This window comes from Oryx dammah, unplaced genomic scaffold (genome assembly GCF_014754425.2).
Source record: "Oryx dammah isolate SB20612 unplaced genomic scaffold, SCBI_Odam_1.1 HiC_scaffold_3, whole genome shotgun sequence".
In the NCBI taxonomy this organism is placed as follows: Eukaryota; Metazoa; Chordata; class Mammalia; order Artiodactyla; family Bovidae; genus Oryx; species Oryx dammah.
In genome coordinates, this window is record NW_024070187.1 from 35429305 (window position 1) to 35451248 (window position 21944).

Genomic DNA, 21944 nt, shown 5'->3' on the forward strand with positions numbered 1-21944 from the left:
ATGATAGACCCTATTTAGCCTTTGAATATTAAGAGTAATAAAAACTAAAATATGATGGAAGTGGGGTGGGGGACATGCATACTACCCACATTTACAGTAGGGGTAAAGTTGTAGAAAAAGGAATCGTTACCAACAGGCATTATTTTCACATGAGGGGAATTTAAACTAAGTGGAGATACTTCATAAATGCAAAAGTAGCAATTATTTGGCCCAAAATTAAAATTTTCAAATGTAGCTTCCTTTGCTGAAAACCACTACATGGTAATCTTAGAAATTACATAAGAATTAGATTGGTCCAAGCTAATTTAGATTGTTTTTTGCCTGCTTGACATGAAACAGGAAGAATCTGTTGATAAAACATGAGTCTTGTTTTCCAAATTATTTTCATGGCTGGTTTGAGGTTGACTTTTCCTGGGTTATTCTACCATGCAGAATTCAAGAAGAAAAAATGTTATGTGATTGTTAATCATGATTAGGTTCTTCTAGATTTTTGGACTAGAACCATTAACATGTCCGATGATAATTTAATTTATAAATCAATGCACGTTTTTTGGTACTACTTCAAGTAAGAGCAAATGAATGCTTAAATGTTTTAAATATATTTAAATAAATTTTTCTAGCGTCCTGTCTTCCATTCCTTTCTCTCTCACTTTATTACAATTCCTTTGCTGCAGTGTCAGGAAAGGGGCATTATTGTATGACTAATGAATTTCATAAAGATTTGTTAACATGTTGAAAAACAAAATTGGCTCTTTTAAATCCAAAATAATTTTTTCTGTGCCTTTAAAAAGTAAAACATGATTGGTAGTTGCAAAAAGGTGTCTTCCCTGGCTAGGGGTATTGAATACTAAATATTATATATCAACAGTATTGATTGGTCAGCTTTTTCAGAGGAGGAAAAGGCCAAATCAAGAGATGAGATACATCTAAGATGTGTATTCACCAAAAGTTGGTTCAGCCACAAGCAGCCCGGTAGCGGGGATGGGTATTCAATGGTTGAATATTCCATTTGGTGGTTTGTTCTGAAAGGTCTAACGTGAAGTAGAACAGCAAATCTCAGTGGCTGCAAGTTTGGGAGTGGGCAGTCTTCAGGTAGACCAGGTCAGAACAGAGGGAAGATAAGGGCAAAGCAGGCCTCCCATTTCAGAGGAAGGAGAATAGAAGATCCATAAAGGAGCTCAGATACAGGCGATTAGATTGGCATTCAGCCATTGCAGTGGACACAAGATGCATTATCTACAAGAGAGAATCTAGAGTAGAAATGAAGAGCAGATTGAGAGGCTATAGTGCACTAGTGGAGGTTCCAGGACTTCCCCGTGGCTGGGGGAACGTGATGGAATACAGGGACAGAGAATGAGAGGGGCCATTTCATTTGTTACCTTGCTCTACCTTTCACCTTGTAGAACTGCAGTTTCTGCAATTGCTCTTCTAACAATGATGGTTAAACCACTTGTAAATCTACTGGACATTTCCATTGTCTTCAAGCCTTTCTGTAGTAAGGTAGGGCTTTTATAAATAGACATACACTCAGATATTCTCATTCTGGGTTAATAATTGATAAGAATTGTCTTGTCTAACTCCAGTACTTCTCCAGCCTAACCTAACTCACCATAGAACCATTTGTTCTTTTTTGCCAAAGAAAGAAATAGTAGCTACAAATCTGCACCTGTCACTGTCCCATGTGGCAAGTTTATTGCAGCTTGTTGTTATTCACTTGCTAAGTCCTGTCTGACTCTTTGCAGCCTCATGGACTACAACACGCCAGGCTCCTCTGTCCTCCAGTGTCCCCTCGAGTTTGCTCAAATTCATATCCATTGAATTGATGCTATATAACCATCTCATCCTCTGCTGCCCCCTTCTCCTCCTGCCTTCAATCTTTCCCGCATCAGTGTCTTTTCCAGTGAGTCAGCACTTTGCATCACGTGGCCAAAGTATTGGAGCTTCAGCATCAGTCCTTCCAATGAGTATTCAGGATTTATTTCCTTTAGGATTGACTGGTTTGATCTCGTTGCAGTCCAAGGGACTCTCACGACTCTTCTCTAGCATCACAGTTTGAAAGCATCAATTCTTCAACACTGAGCCTTCTTAATGGTCCAACTCTCAAATCCGTACGTGACTACCAGAAAAACCATACTTTTTACTATATAGATCTTTGTTGGCAAAATGATGTCTCTGCTTTCCAATATGCTGTCCAAGTTTGTCCTAGCTTTCCTTTCTAGGAGCAAGAGTGTTTTAATTTCATGGTTGCAGGCACCATCTGCAGTGATTTTTTTTTTTTTTAATTGCAGCTACAGTAGCTCAAACAGTAGGTGTCATTGTTCCCCAGGTGCTTATTAGAGATTACCTGCCCTGTTGAAGTGATTAAGGAAATGAAAGAAAGGGACAGTCTATGCCAAACCCTTAGTGAGATTGCTGCAAAATAAACACAGACCCGTACACTAAAGGTACAGAACGTACTTGGCAAAGACACCCGTACCCTGACTTGTTTCCTAGTCTAGGCTGGAATCCCAGAGAAGGAGCCCTTACCTCAACTGCTCAGATTAGTGTGAAAGCAACTTGGAGTAGGTGTTCTCTGGGCCACTTGCAGCCTGTTGTTTGAATTCTTTTGGTAATGTCCAGTCTGATCTGATTGGGATCTGTTGGTAGTGCTATTTATCGAAGTCTTCAGCGTCCACAAGCCCAGGTTTTGATTTCTCTGGTCATTTCCACTAGGAGGAGAGCGCTTGATCTCCGCTTTCTGTTCCTCCTCATCTGTACCTGCTGGCATCTCCCTTCACTGCTTCACCTTCCTTAGGGGCTACGGTCAGGTCCTGTCTTCATCCCAACCCACTCAATTTTGACCCATGAATTCCTTCTTTTTCACAAATTCCTGGATTATGCACATACCTAGAACCCATCTTTGCCTGTCCCTTAGCAAAACCCTGACTATATGCTTCAAAGATTGCATACCTATAACCAGTCTTATGCAGTGGGATCTCACCTGGCCTCTAAATGTTGGCTCCTCACTTACCTAACACTTGTTTTTTAGCATCTTAATCCTCCTCTGCTCTCCCCTTCTCATATTGTGCTTCACTAAAACCCTTAAATTAACAGTTGTTATCAATTTCAGCCCTAGTTTTAATACTCATGGTACAAATTGAAGCTAAATTACTGTTTTAGCAGATTTGGAAGTGCTTAGGGTCAGTTTCATAATTTCAGATGTTTTCTTGTTTTCCTGAATCAGGAACATCAGTTAGATTTATTTCTAAACTAGTTGTTTGGTATACAAACTCAATATTTAGGATTTTGTTTTTATTCCTAGATTCTAGGAACCCATCATTTTATGAAAGTCTTTTAACTGCAGAATTTATGTTGAAGAAAAAAATTTAGCTTTGGATAAATTCAGATTTAAATAGACACTGGATGAAATCTGGAAACTCCACTCTTATCTTGATATGCAGAAAAATTCTTTCTAACTCACCTTTAATAGCTTCTGAGGGATTACTTTTCCAAACAACTTGTGCTATGCTAGAATTTCAATGTTTGTGATTTGGGGGAGTAACATTTATTAAATTTTTAATCATTTACTTTTCTCCTAAAGCATAATACATGTTTTCTAAATTATCATTTTAAGGTAAAAAGTTCTTATTATTGGGCTTCCTGGGTTGATCATGATAAAGAATCTGCCTGCCAATGCAGGATACATGGGTTTGATCCCCGGGTCAAGATGAACCCCTGGAGAAGGAAATGGCAGCCCACAGAGGAGCCTGGTAGGCTACAGTCCGTGGGGTTGCAAAAAAAAAAAAAAAAAAAAAAGGATCAAACACAACTTAGTGACTAAACAACAACAGACAGCTTCATGGGAGTTACTTTTCCAGACACCTTGTGCTAGAATTTCTGTGTTTGTGATTTTGTAGGGGGGGACGGTGTATGTGGTAATATTTATTAAATTCTTAATAGTTTATTTTTCTAAGCATACTATAATGCTTAAAATTATCATTATTATCTGATGTGATAACTTGGAGAAGTGTATTACCAGACATTGTATTTATTCATAAGCCTATTTCAGGTTACTAACTAGAAGGTAGAACAAATAAGCAGGCTGTTTGTTTAATTATCTGCTTGATGTTTTACCCAAGATGATAAAGTCAGCTAGGTATTTTGAGTGTCTTTAGACCCAGATAACTGTATACTTAAAATTGTTTTTCCCTTGTCCTTTTTGACTAGAACAGTATTTCTAAATTGAGGTACATCACCTCTGCGTATGAAGCTTTTTCTTTTTTTTCTTGGTGGTAAAATAGAAATAAAATCTGCCATTTTAACAATTTAAAAGTTTTTAATTGTGATAAAATACACATAAATTTTACCACCTTAAGCATTTTTAAGTACATTTCTACTAGTAATATACAAGAGTACTGTTTTCTCACATTCTTGTCAGCATTTGTTATTTTTCTGTTCTTTAATAATACTATCTTTATAGTATGAAGTATGTGGAACTCATTAGAGATGCCAGGATCTCACTGGCCAAGACCCTGAGTCTCAAGAGGGCTGGTTTTTCATAGTTTAACAAAGTGCCATAGAGTAGTCTTTTCAAAAAATAGTTCTGAGAAAACTGAATATCCACATGCAAAAGCATCAAGTTGAACCCTTGCCTAACACTATATACAAAAATTAACTCAAAGTAGATCAAAGATCTACATGTAAGAGTTAAAACTATACAATTCCTAGAAGAAAACATTGGCCAAAAGCTACATGATACTGAATCTGGCAATGATTTCTTAGATGTAACATCAAAGGCACAGGAAAAAGGAAAAAAATTTGACAAATTGGACTTCTTTAAATTTTTTTAATTTTGTGATTTAAAAAACCACACTGTCAACAGAATAAAAAGGCAACTCACAAAATGGGAGGAAATATTTGCAAATCACGTCTCTGATAAGGAATTAATATCTAGAACAAATAGAGAACTCTTAAGACTCAGCAACAAAAATAACCAAGTTAGAAAATGGGTTAAAGACTTGAATAGGCATTTCTCCGAAGAACACACACAAATGGCCAAGCATCACATGAAAAGTTGCTCCACAACATTAATCATCAGCAAAGTAAAAGTGAAAGTCGCTCAGTCATGCCCAACTCTTTGGAACCCCATGGACTATCAAGTCCATGGAATTCTCCAGGCCAGAATATTGGAGTAAGTAGTCTTTCCCTTCTCCAGGGGATCTTCCCAACCCAGGAATTGAAGTGGGGTCTCCTGCATTGCAAGCAGATTCTTTACCAACTGAGCTATCAGGGAAGCCCCCAATCATCAGCAAAATACAAATCAAATCTACAGGGAGATGCCACTTCATACCCATTAGGATGGCTACTATAAAAAAATAATAATAGCCAGTATTGGTGAAGATGACAAGAAACTGAAACACTTGTGCATTCCTGGTTGAAGTGTAAAATAGTACAGCCACTATTGAAATTAGTTATGGTGATTCCTCAAAAAAATTGAACTTAGAATTACCATATGACCCATTCTCATTACCGTAGTTCCATTTCTGGGTATATACTCAAAAGAACTGAAAGTGAGGTCCAAAAGCGGTGTTTGTACACTCATAGTCATAGTAGTAGTAGTATTCACAATAGCCAAAAGGTAGAAGATAACAAAATGTTCATCAGTGAGTTAATGGATAAACAAAGTGCAGAATATCCTTACAGTGGAGTATTATTCAGCCTTTAAAAAGGAAGGAACTTTTGACACATGTGCAATATGGATTAACCTTGAGGACATTTATATTAGGATGGTGCAAATGTAATTGCAGTTTAGGACTGTGGATTTTAAATCATTATAACTAGGCTCAAGGATATCTTTATTAATCAAAATAGGAACCATTACAATCAACACATTTTTGCCAATAGGAAATAAGTTTGTTTATTCCTGTAGCATAAAAATCCATGATTCTGTGAACTCTTGGAAATCATTTCCTGCATCCTTCTGGTTGTGGAAGCATTTTCCCTGCAGAAAGTTGTCGAGATGCTTGAAGAAGTGGTAGTTGGTAGGCGAAAGGTCAGGTGAATATGGTGGATGAAGTAAAACTTCACAGACCAATTTGTTCAACTTCTGACGGGTTCCTTGTGCAGCGTGCAGTGGGGAGTTGTTGTGCAGAGGAATTGGGCCCTTTCTGTGGACCGGTGTCAGCTGCGGGCATTGCAGTTCTCAGTGTATCTCATCGATTTGCTGAGCATACTTCTCAGATGTAGTGGTTTCGCTGGGATTCAGAACGCTGTAGTGGATCGGAAGGGCAGCAGACTACCACACAGTGACCATGCCCTTTTTTGGTACAAGTTTGGCTTTGGGAAGTGCTTTGGCGCTGCTTCTTGGTCCAGCCACTGAGCTGTCATTGCCACTTGTCATATAAAATCATTGCATGTCACAATCCAATCGAGAAATGGTTCATTGTTGTTGCATAGAATAAGAGAAGACAACACTTCAAAATGACAATTCTTTCGATTTTCGGTCAGCTCGTAAGGCACCAACTTATTGAGCTTTTCCATCTTTCCAGTTTGCTTCCAATGCCGAATGACCATAGAATGGTCAACATTGAGTCCTTCGGCAACTTCTCGTGTCATTCTAAGAGGCTCAGCTTCAGAGATGCTCTCAGTTGTTATTGTTCAGTCGCTCAGTTGTGTCTGAATCTTTGAGACTCCATGGACTGCAGCATGCCAGGCTTTTCTGTCACTCCCTACCCCCTGGAGTTTGCGCAAACTCATGTCCATCGAGTTGGTGATGCCATCCGACCATCTCATCCTCTGATGTCCCCTTATCCCCCTGCCTTCAATCTTTCCCAGCATCAGGGTCTTTTCTAGTGAGTTGGCTCTTCACTAGGTGGCCAAAGTATTGGAGCTTCAACACCAGTCCTTCCAATGAACATTCCGGGTTGATTTTCTTTAGGATTGATTAGTTAGATCTTCTTGCAAACCAAGGGACCCTCAAGAGTCTTCTCCAACACCACAGTTCAAAAGCACCAATTCTTCAGTGCTCAGCCTTCTTTATGGTCCAGCTCTCACATCCATACAGGACTACTGGAAAAACCATACCTTTGACTAGATAGACCTTTATTGGCGAAGTGATGTCTCTGCTTTTGAATATGTTGTCTAGGTTTGTCATAGCTTTGCTTCCAAGGAGCAACCATCTTTTAATTTCATGGCTGCAGTCACCATCTGCAGTGATGTTGGAACCCAAAGAAATAAAGAAATAAATAAAGAAATAAAGTGTGTCTCTGTTTCCATTATTTTCCTATTTGCCATGAAGTGAATGAACCAGATGCCATGATCTTAATTTTTTGAATGCTGAGTTTTAAGCCAGCTTTTTCACTCACCTCTTTCATCTTTATCAAGAGGCTCTTTAGTTCATCTTCACTTTCTGCCGTTAGAGTGGTATCATCTGCATATCTGAGGTTATTGATGTTTCTCCTGGCAATCTTGATTCCTGCTTGTGATTGATCCAACCTGGCATTTCCCATGATGTACTCTGCATATAAGTTAAATAAACAGGGTGATAATATAAAGCTTTGACGTATTCCTTTGCCAATTTCCAACCAGTCCGTTGTTCCGTGTCTGGTTCTGACTGTTGCTTCTTGACATGCATACAGGCTTCTCAGGTCAGGTATTCCCATCTCCTCAAGAATTTTCCACAGTTTGTTGCGATCCACACAGTCATAGGCTTTAGCGTGGTCAATGAAGCAGAAATAGATGTTTTTCTGGAATTCTCTTGCTTTTTCTATGATGCAATGGATATTGGCAGTTTGATTTCTGGTTCCTCTGCCTTTTCGAAATCTAGCTTGTGCATCTGAAAGTTCTCAGTTTGCATACTATTGAAGCCTAGCTTGAATGATTTTGAGCATTACCTTGCTAGCATGTGAAAAGAGTTCAATTGTGTGGTAGTTTGAACATTGTTTGGCATTGCGCTTCTTTGGGATTGGAATGAAAACTGACATTGTTTGGCATTGCGCTTCTTTGGGATTGGAATGAAAACTGACCTTTTCCAGTCCTGTGGCCACTGCTGAGTTTCCCAAATTTGCTGGCATACTGAGTGCAGCACTTTCACAGCATCATCTTTTAGGATCTGAAATAGCTCCGCTGGAATTCCATTGCTTCCACTAGCTTTATTCATAGTGATGCTTCCTAAGACCCATCTGATTTCACACTCCAGGATGTCTGGCTCTAGGTGAGTGATCACACCATCATGATTATCCAGGTCATTAAGATCTTTTTTGTATAGTTCTTCTGTGTATGCTCTCAGTTGGTCGTTGTCAGCTTCTGATGACCAACCACTACACTCCTCATCTTCAAATGTCTCATCTCCTTTGCAAAACTTCTTGAACCACCACTGTATTATACATTCAGTAGCAGTTCCTTGGCCAAATGTTGATGTTGCGAGTTGTCTCCACTGCTCTATGACCCATTTTGTACTCAAACAAGAAAATTGCTTGAATTTGCTTTTTGTCTAGCATCATTTCCTGGTCTAAAATAAATGTAAAAGAAACAGCAAGTAATAAGTCATTACAAATAATATAAAGCAATAAATACACATTAAAATGATATATAACATAACCACATTTAAGAATGCATTCCAATATCAAACAACAAAGTTCAACAGTGCAAAACTGCAATTACTTTTGCACCAACCTAAATATAAAGACCAAAACTAGAGACGGTGTTATAACAATGATAAAGAAGAAAGACATTTGTCAAAGATCACACCATCAATGAGGATGGACTGAGAAATGTTCTCTGGCCTTGCGAGCTTCATATTGCACCATCTGAACAACACAGTGACCACAAAGAGAGAAGGAAGGCAAAAACACTGACTTGGATTCCTTCCAGTGTTTACTGCTGACCAGAAAAGCAAGTGACATTTCCCCCAGCTGAACACAAACTTATTCTCTAAACCATCCAGATCTGAGTTGTGTATTCTTTTTCATCTCCTATTTAGAGACTAGAACATTAAGTCCACAAAACAATAGAGAGGAGGGGGCATCCCCCTGAGGTGCTCAGTTACCTAACAAAGGCATTTGAGAAAGGGAGATTGTTGGATTTAATGCATCCTTTCAAGTGTACACTGCTCAAAGACAAAGTACAAATTTGTTTCTGATTCTCCAGCTTAATCATAAATTGGACAAGTCCAAACAGCAAGTCCACTCAAATAAGCATTGTAGATTGTCCAAGGGTAGACTCATATCCTGGCTCTACATCCAAGAGGAGGCATCTGCCCATAGCCAAGGGACAGTGAAGTAAACTCAGAACAATGTGCCCAGCCAGGTTTTTGATAAGGGCTCTGCCTGAGTTGATTGTTTCCCCTTATGAACCACTAAGCAGAAGGAACTATTTGGGACCTATTAAGAGAAATTACAAAGTAAGGGAAAGGATGATTTGCTTTGAGGACTCAGAGTAGAAACAGATTTCAGAGAATTGCTTTTTGTGTGATTCAAAGGAAAACTTGGGAAGTAGTATTTGCTACTGCAATTCTCAAAAATGCTCAAGGATATAACCAACCTCTTTGAAACAAGAGTAGGAATCTGTAAGGGGAGAATAAGTTTAAAATTAAAAGGCTAGAGATACAGAAGAACAGCTGAAATAAGGGAAAGGGTAGCCTAGAAATGTATTTGCAGATATTTTTAAAACTTTGGAAGGCAGTAAAGAGCAGAGAGTATTTGAAATAAATCAAGTTCATGATGAGAGAGAAACTTGAGAAGTTCTTCCAAAATGAAGAAAAGGATAAAGAAAAAACTATGAGAGAAATTATGTTGGATATGAAAATCAGAGATTGGAAAGCCAACCTGAAAATTGTGATTCTAAGAAGGAAACCATACTAATAGAAATAGAAGTTAATATATACTTCTATTATTGGAAGTATATCTGTTCAGGCTCAGCAATATCCGACTCTTCACAACCCCACAGACTGTAGCCCTCCAGGCTCCTCTGCCCATGGAATTTCCCAGGCAAGAATACTGGTGTCAGTTGCCATTTACTTCTCCAGGGGATCTTCCTGACCCAGGGATCAAACCCGTGAGAAGTACGCATACTTCTATTAATAGAAGTGGAAATGAGTGTCAATATATACCCAGTTACCAGCTTCCTTGGTGGCTCAGCTGGTAAAGAATCTGCCTGCAATGCAGGAGACCCAGGTTCAGTTCCTGGTTCGGGAGGCTCACCTGGAGAAGGGAATGGCAGTCCACTCCAGTATTCTTGTCTGGGAAATCCCATGGACAGAGGAGCCTAGCAGTCTATACAGTCCATGGGATTGTAAAGAGTTGGGCATGACTAAACAAGAGACATTTTATTATTTATTATATACCTAGCCGACTAAGGTCCGTCTAGTCAAGGCTATGGTTTTTCCTGTGGTCATGTATGGATGTGAGAGTTGGACTGTGAAGAAGGCTGAGCGCCAAAGAATTGATGCTTTTGAACTCTGGTGTTGGAGAAGACTCTTGAGAGTCCTTTGGACTGCAGGGAGATCCAACCAGTCCATTCTGAAGGAGATCAACCCTGGGATTTCTTTGGAAGGAATGATGCTAAAGCTGAAACTCCAGTACTTTGGCCACCTCATGCAAAGAGTTGACTCACTGGAAAAGACTCTGATGCTGGGAGGGGTTGGGGACAGGAGAAGAAGGGGTCGACAGAGGATGAGATGGCTGGATGGCATCACGGACTCGATGGACTTGAGTTTGAGTGAACTCCGGGAGGTGGTGATGGACAGGGAGGCCTGGCGTGCTGCGATTCACAGGGTCGCAAAGAGTTGGACACGACTGAGCCACTGAACTGAACTGAGCTAAATGTGAGGTGAATCTAAAAAAAATATTTTTTAATTAAGAAGTAGAAACCTGATTATAATCATTAGTAGAGGACCAAAGACAGTGATGAAATTCTCAATTTCTTGCATGGAAGTTCGGAGAGTAGAAGCAGGAGTCAGGAGTTGTAGGGGGCTTTTCTGGTTGATTGTTGTTTGGGTTTTTGTTTCAGTTTTGATAGTTATAGATGTGTGGGTAAGAGAGACAACAACTAGAATTGTGCATAGGACTCCTATATCCCCAATCACCTCAGAAGAGCAGAGATAGAAATCAAAGGAAAAGAGAGCTCCAAAATTATAGAACATAAATCAAAATGCAAAGCTGTAACAAATATTTCAGTTACAACTGTGTAAGCGTATTAAATGCTTTGATAATAGCTAAAAATGCTATTTTTAAAGGACTACTTGAACTATGTTTTGTTCAAAAGGGTTATACCTAAAACAAAATAGTGCAGGAAGATTAATAATATAGGATTTATTTGATAAATATGAATAGAAAGAAAATAGCAATATCAATATCAAAACAACTAGAGTTTAAAGCCAAATCCATTAAATAGGACAAATCTAGACTTAGTTTATTGGGTAAAATTCATACTAAAAATATAAAGGTTATAAATAATAAGTATGTATAAAATAACTTTGCATCATCATATAATTTTTTAACTTTTTTAATTTATTTTCATTGGAGTCTAATTACTTTACAATATTTTGCTAAGTCATATAAATTTAAACTCTTAACAGAGATAAACATGCAAACACATTTGAAGTATCAAACTTATACATACCACTAGATGTCTATAACAAACAAAATTTATAACATAGCACTGAGAATTCAATAAAATTAGTAAGATTTAAAATAAGGGCGCATCACATTCACTCAGCTTTGCGACCTACAAATAGGACTTAGGTGTTTCTGCTGCTTCCTAAGAAATTACTCAGCTATCTCTACAGATTCTTGAAAAGCAGAAATACTAGCAGTCATATCTTCTAACCACAGTGTAATTAATAACAAAAAGTTTCCAATCAACCCATGAAAACTCTCCAAAGGGAGGAAGAATTTCCAATGGGAAATAAAAATTTTATGTACAAACTGCTTGGAAAAAAAAGGGGACATGTACATATCAAAATCTGTGGAATGAGATCTAAGCTCTTTTTAAGAGGCACCTTCTTAAAAAGATTGAAAATAAATGAGCAGCTACAGAAAAGCAACCTCTTGGGAACCTGAAAGGATTTAATAATAAGAAAAGAAAACAAAAAAAAGCAGAACTAAAACTTGAATCCAGGAACTTGTTCTTTGACAGTAAAGATAAAAATGAAAAGAATAAAATAGAAAACCTCTGGTAAACGTGGAAAAAAGAAAACTGAACAATACTAGTAATCAGAAATGAAGTGTGCTGTGAGGGATATGGTAGTTTTTGAAAGATTGTAGAATACTTCATGCCATTTTATGCTAATAAACATGAAAATAGATGAAATTAAAAGTTTTCTGGAATGCATAAATTTTGAGAAGAAAATTGCCACACGAATCCAAAAAGTACTTTTAGTAGTCTGTTTTAACTCCAAGAAAATAAATAGATGTGTAGTCAAAGATTTATGTGAATAGTAGCATTATTTGAGACTAAGGATTATGTTCTTATTAAGGACATGTCTAAAGCCCAATACATGAGATGGAATCAGAGCTGTGTAAAGTTGAGTGAGGTATTGAACCTCTTGGAATGTCAATTTCCTCATCTGTAAATGGGTATAGAATATATAGTGACTTCTCTTTTCATTTCTTAATTTTGCTTTATAAAGACCTTAGTCTATAAACTAAAAAAAGAAGAGACTCTTAATTTCTTTTTATACAAAACATGCCAAATATATAAAATGGAAAACCCCAATAATTAGGGCCTGGCAGAAGCTGTGCAAAAGGTGTTTTGACATTTTGATTGGCTCCGTTTAATATTAGAAAATACTTAATAGAGAGTCAAAATTTGAATTGAAGAATTTTTTCCTTCAAATCAGCCCTAAAATTTAAAGGAATAGGTTGTGTGTGTTTCCATAAAAATATGTGAGGATAAATATTTTCCTTTTCCTGAGTCACATTCAGTGACTTTTCAGCTTATATTCTATACTGTATGCACAGTATATAATTTTTTTAATGAGGCTTTTAAAAAATCCTATAACACAAAATAGTGATATGATTTTTGTCAAATCTAAATATCTATAAATGCTCCTTTAAATTTCTACATATGATAATCATAACTAAAAGTTAAAGCAAAGGGAATAAATATTGAGGATTGAGTGTATTTGTTTTAATATAAGACACTGTAGAAAATTGAATTAAAATCATGGAAATAATTTAGAAATCCATTATACAGTTACGAGGAAATAATGCTGTAATTATCTTATGATGTTGATACTGTGTATCAACTTTTAGTATTTTCAGATGATGCTAAAAATACTGTATTCTGTTAAATAAGCAAATTAAAAGTTTCATTTTATTTTGATGACTAGTTACAGGATCTTCACCCTTAAGTTGAAACAGACATCACATAATTGTCTTTTAAATTCTTACTCATTAAAAAAAATTGAGAGAATATAAGTATTATCTTCTAGAGGAAAAGGGTAATTCTGTTAGACCTAATGGTTCCCATTAAAACAATATTTTATGGGCAGGATTTACACACCCTAGGAAAGAGAACATAGTGAAGTTAAAGAACAGACAGTAAAAGAGAACACGTGCTTGTTCAAGATGTCTGGTTTCAGTAGACTTGGAAGTTTTCTTTATTTCAAGTCAAGAGATCTAATTAATGAATCACTTGTCAACAAGTGTTCTGTGCATCTTATCACATGTAAATTGTATAGACTAATATTGCTGAGTATAATCATTTCTCAAGAATGTTTTGCTAATAGAAATAAAGAATAAATATATTTAACTATGTCATAGAATATATTTCAGAGTAGACTTACTATCTGTTTTGAATGACCATACCAGGAGAACATTGACTTGCATTATCACTTAAGTAGACTTGGGTAATGAAATTGACCATAATGCTGGATTTGCACATGTGCTTATTTTTTTAGTTTTGAATAATTCCTTCATCAACATTAGGAAATGAACTCTTCCATATTCAAGTATTTATATTGCATAAATAAAAGATTTTCTTAGCAAATCAGTCAAGGGCTCTGAAGAAAATTCATTATTCTCAGCTCTCTGCAGGAGATAAAAAACAAGTTGCATGTAGATGGAAATCTTTCACTTTAGCTTATTTGCTTATTGCCTTTTTATTAGTGTCTTAAAATTACCTCTGTGAGCCAATGATAACAATGAAAGCAGTCCCTATTTCTGACATTAATATTCTTAGAAATCTTGCTCTTCATAACTTGTTAAGCATATCCCACAGAAACTGTAGACGTGATTGGATACCTGACCAAAGCCATTTTGGAATCTGATAAACCTTAACTGTGACTGACACTGTCATAAAACTAAATATGCAGTTATAACCTTTTGTAAAGTTTTGGACTTTGGGGCAATAAACTGTAAACTGAGATCATCTTATTAACTTTTATAGCTTGAAGAAAATCACAGAGATCACTAGCCAAGGCTTTCATTTTCTGTATGAAGAAACCATCCTAAAAGCAGCCAAGCTAACCAATAATCTGTCTATGATTGCCACTAATTAACTACAGATTTACGACCGGAACCTCTCTTTTCTGATTCCCAGTGGAAAACATTCTCTTTTCAGAATACTTTCTTTAGAAAAATTCTGTTTTAAAAAAGCCTGGAAGTGTGGACACGTTAAGTAATATCAAAAATTCCAAAGGCCTATTACAGAAACACAAAAATATAAATTTTGATAAATTTGACCCAAGAGAAGTGTATTAGCAAAATCAATCTGATTAAATTACTAAGTCATTATTGATTTATTCATTTATTTTGCATCCTGAGAAAGGCTCTTTAAAACTAATTTAAATGGCTCTGGTCATTTTTCTTTAAGCTCTGAGGAAAATTTTGATGTATGGCCTTTTATTAACAGAGTAAGTTTTCCAAATCATATCTAAAGCACTTAGAATGTTTAAAAATACATTACCATGTAAAATAGATAACCAACGGGAATTTGCTGTATGGCTCGAGAAACTGAAACAGGGGTGCTGTATCAACCTAGTGGGGTGAGATGGGGAGGGAGTTTCAAAAGCCTGTATGTATACCTATGGCTGATTCATGTTGAGGTTTGCCAGAAAACAGCAAAATTCTGTAAAGCAATTATCCTCCAATAAAAAAATTTTTTTTAATTAAAAAAAATTGGGGTTGTGATATCTAGATCATTGAAGTTTTAATGAATTTTAGTTGCAAGGATCTGGAACCTTGCTAATCAATGTCTTCCACAAATCAACAGCATCATGATCACGGGAATTTCTTAAAAATGCAAAATCCCAGCTTCGCCTTCCCTCCACCTGGACTTACTAAATCAGAACCTGTGTGTGAACAGGATCTCAGGTGACGCTGATGCATGTTAGCGTTTGAGAAGCACCTACTCAGAGAGTTACGAATCTCAGAACCTGGTCCCGATTGTTGTCATTCCCTTCTCTGTTTCTTCCCCACAATTTTTCATCTTCTCCTTCCTGCTCACCAAAAAGGAATATAAAAATACCACTGGGTGCTTAAAGAAGCAAAAAAGAAGATCAGATCAAAAGCGTATAGAAGGAAGGAGAGGAAATGTATCTTCCTTCTGAGATGGCATGGCTGGCTGAGTGGCTGACTGCACTTACATGTCCTTGTCATGTTTTTAGTATCTTAGCAGATCTATATTCTTTTCCCTCCTCTAGGTCTCCCAGAGTCATTATTCACATTGGCCACTGCTCCCAAAAGCAAGGTTGCGTAACTGCATGAGAAGTGGAGTACAGGAGTAAATTATACAGTGTTTAATTTACAGAGGGTGAGCCACAAAGCATCAAAAGTCAGGGACTGCCCGTTCCAGCTGAGGACAGAGAGCAGCAGAGGATTTATTATTGGTTATGTAACCTGGAAACCTCTGTGAATAGCAGACATTGTGAGACAGAAATCGTTGTAATTAAAAGCAAAGTTAAATACCTAAGTCCATGCCTCCATATACGAAGATGACTCTAGTGAGTGTTTCTTCTCATGAATGATGGATTGAAAGTCTAGCGTAGTGATTAGGAGCTTAGACTCTTAAGCTAAAACTCTTTTGGTTCAAATTCCAGCTCATCTGCTTCTTGACTCTGTGACTGTGAGTGAGTTACTTGACCTCTCTAACCTCTTCATTTGAAAATAGGGAAAAGAAAACAACTGTACCTACCTACTTCATGGGGTTATTGTAAACAGTAAATGAGAAAAGCTGTGTAAACAATACTTAGCACAATGTCTGAAACATAGTGAGCACTCAGTAATCATTAGGGAATGTTTGTTTGTTCATTCATTCATTTATTAACAAAGATTCTTCTCATAAGTTTCTCATAACTACACGATAGCATTTTTTGTGCAGGTTTTCTGGGATTTGGCTGTGGTCTGTGGCCATGACAAAGAGCTACAGCTCTGGCTAAAGGGATTCTCTGAGGCTGAAGAGTGAGTGTCTGTTGATCACCTCTAGGATAATGACTACTGTATTGGGTATACTGCTGGTGGTACATAGTGTCATGACAGAAAATGAGAAATGTTATAGAGTCCCTTGAGGCACTTAGATTCTAAACGGAAAGAGATGAGACGTATATGGAAGAAGCAGCACATTCATGTGCTGAAAATTCTGTAGTATAAATAATGCCTGGAATGATTGAAAGGCAGCCATGAATATTGATCATGCTATTAGCAGTTTGTGTTCTCTTCAGGTGTCTTTTACAAAGAGGGAATTGAAAGTGGGAGAACTATTAGATTTGTTAGGCAAAACGGTAGTTTGGCATGCACAAAAGATTTTTTTTTAATCTGATACCTTTGACTCTTGATTTACAACGCAAGTAAGCACTACAGGGTAGAATGTGAGAAAGTACTGCCTCTGGTGCAGTTAGAACAGCTACCAGCCTGCACCCTCACTGTGCTAAGATACAAATCAGTATTGTAGCATTTCACTGTTCCATTTTGTATTGACTATTTTTTTTTCTTTTACTACTTTTCAATACTTTCAAAGAATTCAGGATTTGGAGAAAATGAGAAAACTGAGGAAGTTTATAAATGCTCGATAGAAGGACTATAAATTAGGCATTAAGGTGAAACGTTATGGAACTCGAGGTGTTTTTTCATCGTGAGGAACCTAGGCAGAAGAGGTGGCTCGGGTAGAGTCCTGGAGAAAACAGTGTTTGTTTCCTGTTCTCTGCACTCCCCCGACCCCTGCCCAATGCTTAGAGCAGATTTAAGAAGATGCTCCTGTCTGCAGGTCTGAAGGGAATGGGCAGGAGAGATGGACTTGGGCTGGGGGAGCTAGAAACAGAAAAGCAGTCAGCCGCAATTAACATTTAGGAAAGTGGGAAGACCCTGGACTGAGGACCATGGAAGTAGTCTGAGAGGTAGAGATGGTTTTGCTGAGATCACTTTTGAAATTATCTGTCATGGACATCTTAAAATGGAGGAAAAAATGCTGTTTCGAACTAACCACCCAGGGCCATCTCTAATCTAGAGACAGGAGAAACCAGCATCTGTCAGTGTGTGATAAAATATCACATGAGGGTTGCTCAGGGCCTGGCTAATACTTTCAGCCCAGGATCCCCTCATATGTTTGGTTCACAGGCTCTGGTCCTCTGCTTAATCTGACTTCCTTTCTTTTGCTTCTTTTTCAGCAGTGCCCACGTATCCCAAGTCAGCAGTGTCTCAACAACTGGAGAGTAAGTGGTCCAGCTTGGGCTTTTTTCCCCTCCTTTCACTTACTAAGCAGTAAAAAAAAAAAAAAAGCTATTTTAATGGTGTGCTGCCTTGGAAGATTAATACAGTACATAACCAGTGATGATTTTTTGACTACCCAGAGGAAAAGACTAAATAAGAAATGTTCCTATTTGAGTTTCTGTGTGGGCGTGGGACTGGAGAGAGCTTGGCCATGTGAACATCTGAGATTTTCTGTTTATTTCAGTCAAAATAATGTTAGTCAGCTAATATGTGCAAAGCAGTCTTTGTGATTTAAGAAGTGTCTTGCCACTAAAGGTGAAGGTATGAACATATATTTTACTTCTTCCTTCATTTGTTTTAATCAGCCTCCATTTATTGACCACCTGCAATACACTAAGCATAGTGTTAGGTGTCTGAGGTTAAATAAGCCTTGGGCACTGTGTTGGGGACTTCCCAGGCTGATAGAACACAGAAGAGGAAGGAAGTTAGTGATGGCAACAAGTCCTTTTCCCTCTGGGCAGTGGCAGTGCTCTGCTGTTAATAATTACGTCCTTTGCATGTCTTTTTCCTTTTAATTCTACTGCTGCTGCTGCTGCTAAGTCACTTCAGTCGTGTCCAACTCTGTGTGACCCCATAGATGGCAGCCCACCAGGCTCCCCCGTCCCTGGGATTCTCCAGGCAAGAACACTGGAGTGGGTTGCCATTTCCTTCTCCAGTGCATGAAAGTGAAACGTGAAAGGGAAGTCGCTCAGTCGTGTCTGACTCTTCGCAACCCCATGGACTGCAGCCTTCCAGGCTCCTCTGTCCATGGGATTTTCCAGGCAAGAGTACTGGAGTGGGGTGCTTAATTCCACTTTAATTCCACTAGTCATGAAAATCTGAATTCCAGTTATCTACCCCCACCTGCTACTCTGACCACATTGTTCACTGTGCCTCAGCTATATGACACTGCTGGGGCCTGGGTGGGCCATTTGGAGCGTCTTCATCAGCAAAGATCAGGGGGAGGAGGAGTGGTGTGATATCAGGTGGTATGATAAGGAGGAAGAGAAAAGAATTAGAAGAAGCACTAATCAGCATAAATTTGGATCTAACCGGGCCTCCCTGGTGGCTCAGATGGTAAAGAATCTGCCTGCAGTGCAGGAGACCGGGGTTTGATCCCAGGGATGGGAAGAGCTCCTGGAGAAGGGAGTAGTTATCCACTCCAGTGTTCTTGCCTGGATGATTTGGGATTTTTTTCCTCCTCCTTATTAAGGAAGCAATCAAAGGGCAAATTTGATCTCTCTTATCTTTATGAATTTTAAAGAGATTCTAAAGTTATGCCAAGACAGATGTATTCTTGCCTGTTTGTTTCCTAACAACTTTTACTTCTTATGTGACTTGTATAGTGTCTGGAAAAGGTGTGGCTTTGGTATGTGTGTATATATTAATTTATTTAGATCCCTAGGTACCACTATTAGGTCATGTCAAATTGCTGGGATATGGAGTTCAAGATATTAAAGTTCTTATGCCCAAGTCAGACTACACTTGCTCATTGTCTTAAAATAGTTTTAATGAAATTACTATAAGTCTATTATAAAACTAACTTTTAAAATCTAAAAGTTCTTAAATTGTTAAATTTTCAAAACTCATTTTATTTAACTAAAAGTATTTCTCAATCTGACCATTTAAAAATATTTTTTAACAGCTTTATTGAGATGTATATACAAAAACTATACACATATTTAATGGACACAGAAAAGGAAGCAAATTAGTGATGGCAACAAGTCCAACTCAATAATTTGTTGAGTTTAGATGTGATTCTTTTTTCAAGTGAAGGAAAACACGCTTTGAGGACTGTCTGTTTAGAATTCTTCATGCCTGCTTATTCAGAATTAAATAATGAAGTGATAAGAGTTTAGACACATTGCAAGACTATATAGCTTTAAAAACGATACCTTATCTGTCTTATTATCACTTTTGTCAGCCCCTGTGCTTACCTGTTTTCTTCAGGTTGAATAAAATAAATCTGTCCTTCTCTCTTCAGTAGTATATATTGGGATGTTTGCATGAATACATTTTCAATCATATTGGGATGTTTGTATGAATACAGTTTCAATCATTTATATCACAATTTAACTGAATAGAGATTCAGAAAGTTTTACCCTTCTGTTATTAAGAGTAATTGCTCTGGTGAGTTGTTCTTTTTTAATAGCATTATTTTCTATGTAATTTTATCTTCAAGAGATTCAAATAGTAGGAATCATAAAATTATTTGTGCCAATTTGCTTTGAAAGTCATACTGTCTTCCCCTGTAGAACCTGTATGAAATCTGGAAGATACTTGCCTTTGTAAGAATAGGTTCATTATTATTCCTTGAGGAAAAAAAATCTTTCCTCATTCTGCCTTGTATTAAATGATCCTCATTTCCTGAATGCCTCCTATAATTGTTGCTGGATCTGCTATGAGCATTTCAGTAATTCTGGACCCACAAAGATGGAAAACACAATTATCTGATTGGTGGAATGTGTTCCATTTAGTTTTGTTTCTCATTCACAGTGCAAATATTAGAGACTTAATTCCCCATACTGTCTTTGCTCATGAAGTGGTAGTAGATATTCCATTGGAAATGCTGATATTTCCAATATTATGGGGCCTTTTTATTGAAGAATAGTTGATTTACAATGTTGTGTTAATTTATGATTGTACAGGAAAGTGATTCATTATTTTTTAAATATTCTTTTCCACTATGGTTTATCATAGGATACTGAATATAGTCCTCTGTGCTCTACAGTAGGACCTTGTTGTTTCTCCATTCTGTATTTTAAAGCTGGTATCTATTAACCCCAACCTCCCAGTCCATCCCTCCTCCAACCTCCTCCCCACTTGGCAGCTACCAGTCTGTTCTCTACGTATGGGACCATATTTTTAAACACAGTTATTGATTTTTTTTTTTAACCAGGCTCTTAGAAAGAACCATCCGGTCAGCTGTAGAACAACATCTTTTTGATGTTAATAGCTCTGGAGGCCAAAGTTCAGAGGACTCGGAATCTGGGGCATCATCATCTTCCTCCACATCCACCAAACAGCGACGCCGCCAGGCTAAGGAGCAGGATGAAGTTCGACACAGCAGAGACGTGTGAGTTGGCATTGATCCTCTTGTTTATGCTTGCTCTCTTCTTTTAAAAATATACGATACATGTCCGAGTTCATGATTGTTATAGCACTCTCATTTCAGTATTCAGGGTAAAACTTTAAAAGTTTTCATCTTGACCCTTCTAAGCTTAGTTAACATTTGGAAATTCACACGTGATTGAATAAATATTTCATTTTCATCTGGATATTTCGTATGTGATGGGAAGCTACCTCTGATTTAATACATTTCATGGCTTTCTCGTCCATATCTTATTTAGAAGGATCCTGCACCATTGGAGGAGAAAATTGCCAGATGCCTGTCTAGAGGTGGTTTTTTCCCTTGTATTAGACAACATTCAGCTTGCTGTTAGATTTTCTTATGAGCCAGCAGATTGCCCTACTTATATTGACCTGATTAAATACCAGAACATCCCTGGAATGCTCTGACAGTTGATTATGTTTTAGTATAAGAAAGGCTGAGCTCAAGTCTAACAAAAGAAGAAATGCTTGAGTTCTCTATTATTACAATGGCTCATTTTAAAGCATTCTCTTAGCATGAATTTCAAGAAGAGTATTACAGTAAACTCTTTTCTCCATTAAAAGATTTGATAAAATACAAATGAATAATTACCATTCGTGTTATTGAATAATCATGATTTAAAGAAAATAAATTTATATATAATAGACTATATTCTCATATTTTTCCTGAAAGTTTTGCCTACTGTATCATTTAGTCTCTATAAAGTTATTTTGTACTTCTTATTAAATGTCAAAGGCTAAACCAAACCCTAGTTCCCCACATTCTTTTTCACCTGGACTCATAATCTATGTCAAAATGTTTATGGGGAAAAAGAAACTTATCTTTGCTTAAAGAAAGATATAAATAGTACAAGTAAATTCCATGCTATACATGCACATTATTGAGATATTTAAGAGCTACTTTAGCAAATATAATTTTTAAAATGAAAAAATATCAGTTACATAACCCACTGACTTTTCATGTGACAATAAGCAACACTTTTTTGAAAACATTTGTTTTGGAGCTGGTGGGTAGGAGAGGGTGCTATAACACTTCCTTTTAGAAAATAGGAAAATTATAATATAGGACATATTTACATTTAAAATTAGTTACTGAGTAAGCTTTATAGAAAATGTTTAGGAATATAATTAGTTTGTATACTGCCTATATTGTGTTATTCAGCAAGCACC

General features: G+C 37.2%; 1 protein-coding gene and 1 long non-coding RNA gene across 11 annotated transcripts in view; one reads left to right on the forward strand and one right to left on the reverse strand.

Annotated features, from left to right (window-relative positions):
- The window catches only part of FAM13A (family with sequence similarity 13 member A), a 338407-nt gene that overhangs the window by 253727 nt on the left and 62736 nt on the right, over positions 1–21944 (forward strand). For 7 of the 10 annotated variants that reach the window (XM_040237865.1, XM_040237862.1, XM_040237866.1 and 4 more), the window contains 2 exons: positions 17582–17626; positions 20563–20739. In XM_040237865.1, coding sequence (XP_040093799.1) covers positions 17582–17626; positions 20563–20739 — 222 coding nt within the window. The remainder of the gene's footprint in view (positions 1–17581; positions 17627–20562; positions 20740–21944) is intronic. The other 3 variants (XM_040237864.1, XM_040237868.1, XM_040237871.1) reach the window with 1 other exon arrangement.
- LOC120861945 lies at positions 33–12657 on the reverse strand. The gene is made up of 3 exons (XR_005720661.1): positions 12013–12657; positions 10673–10675; positions 33–44 (listed from the first exon to the last, which is right to left on the reverse strand). It is a non-coding gene; the product is annotated as an uncharacterized LOC120861945 (long non-coding RNA).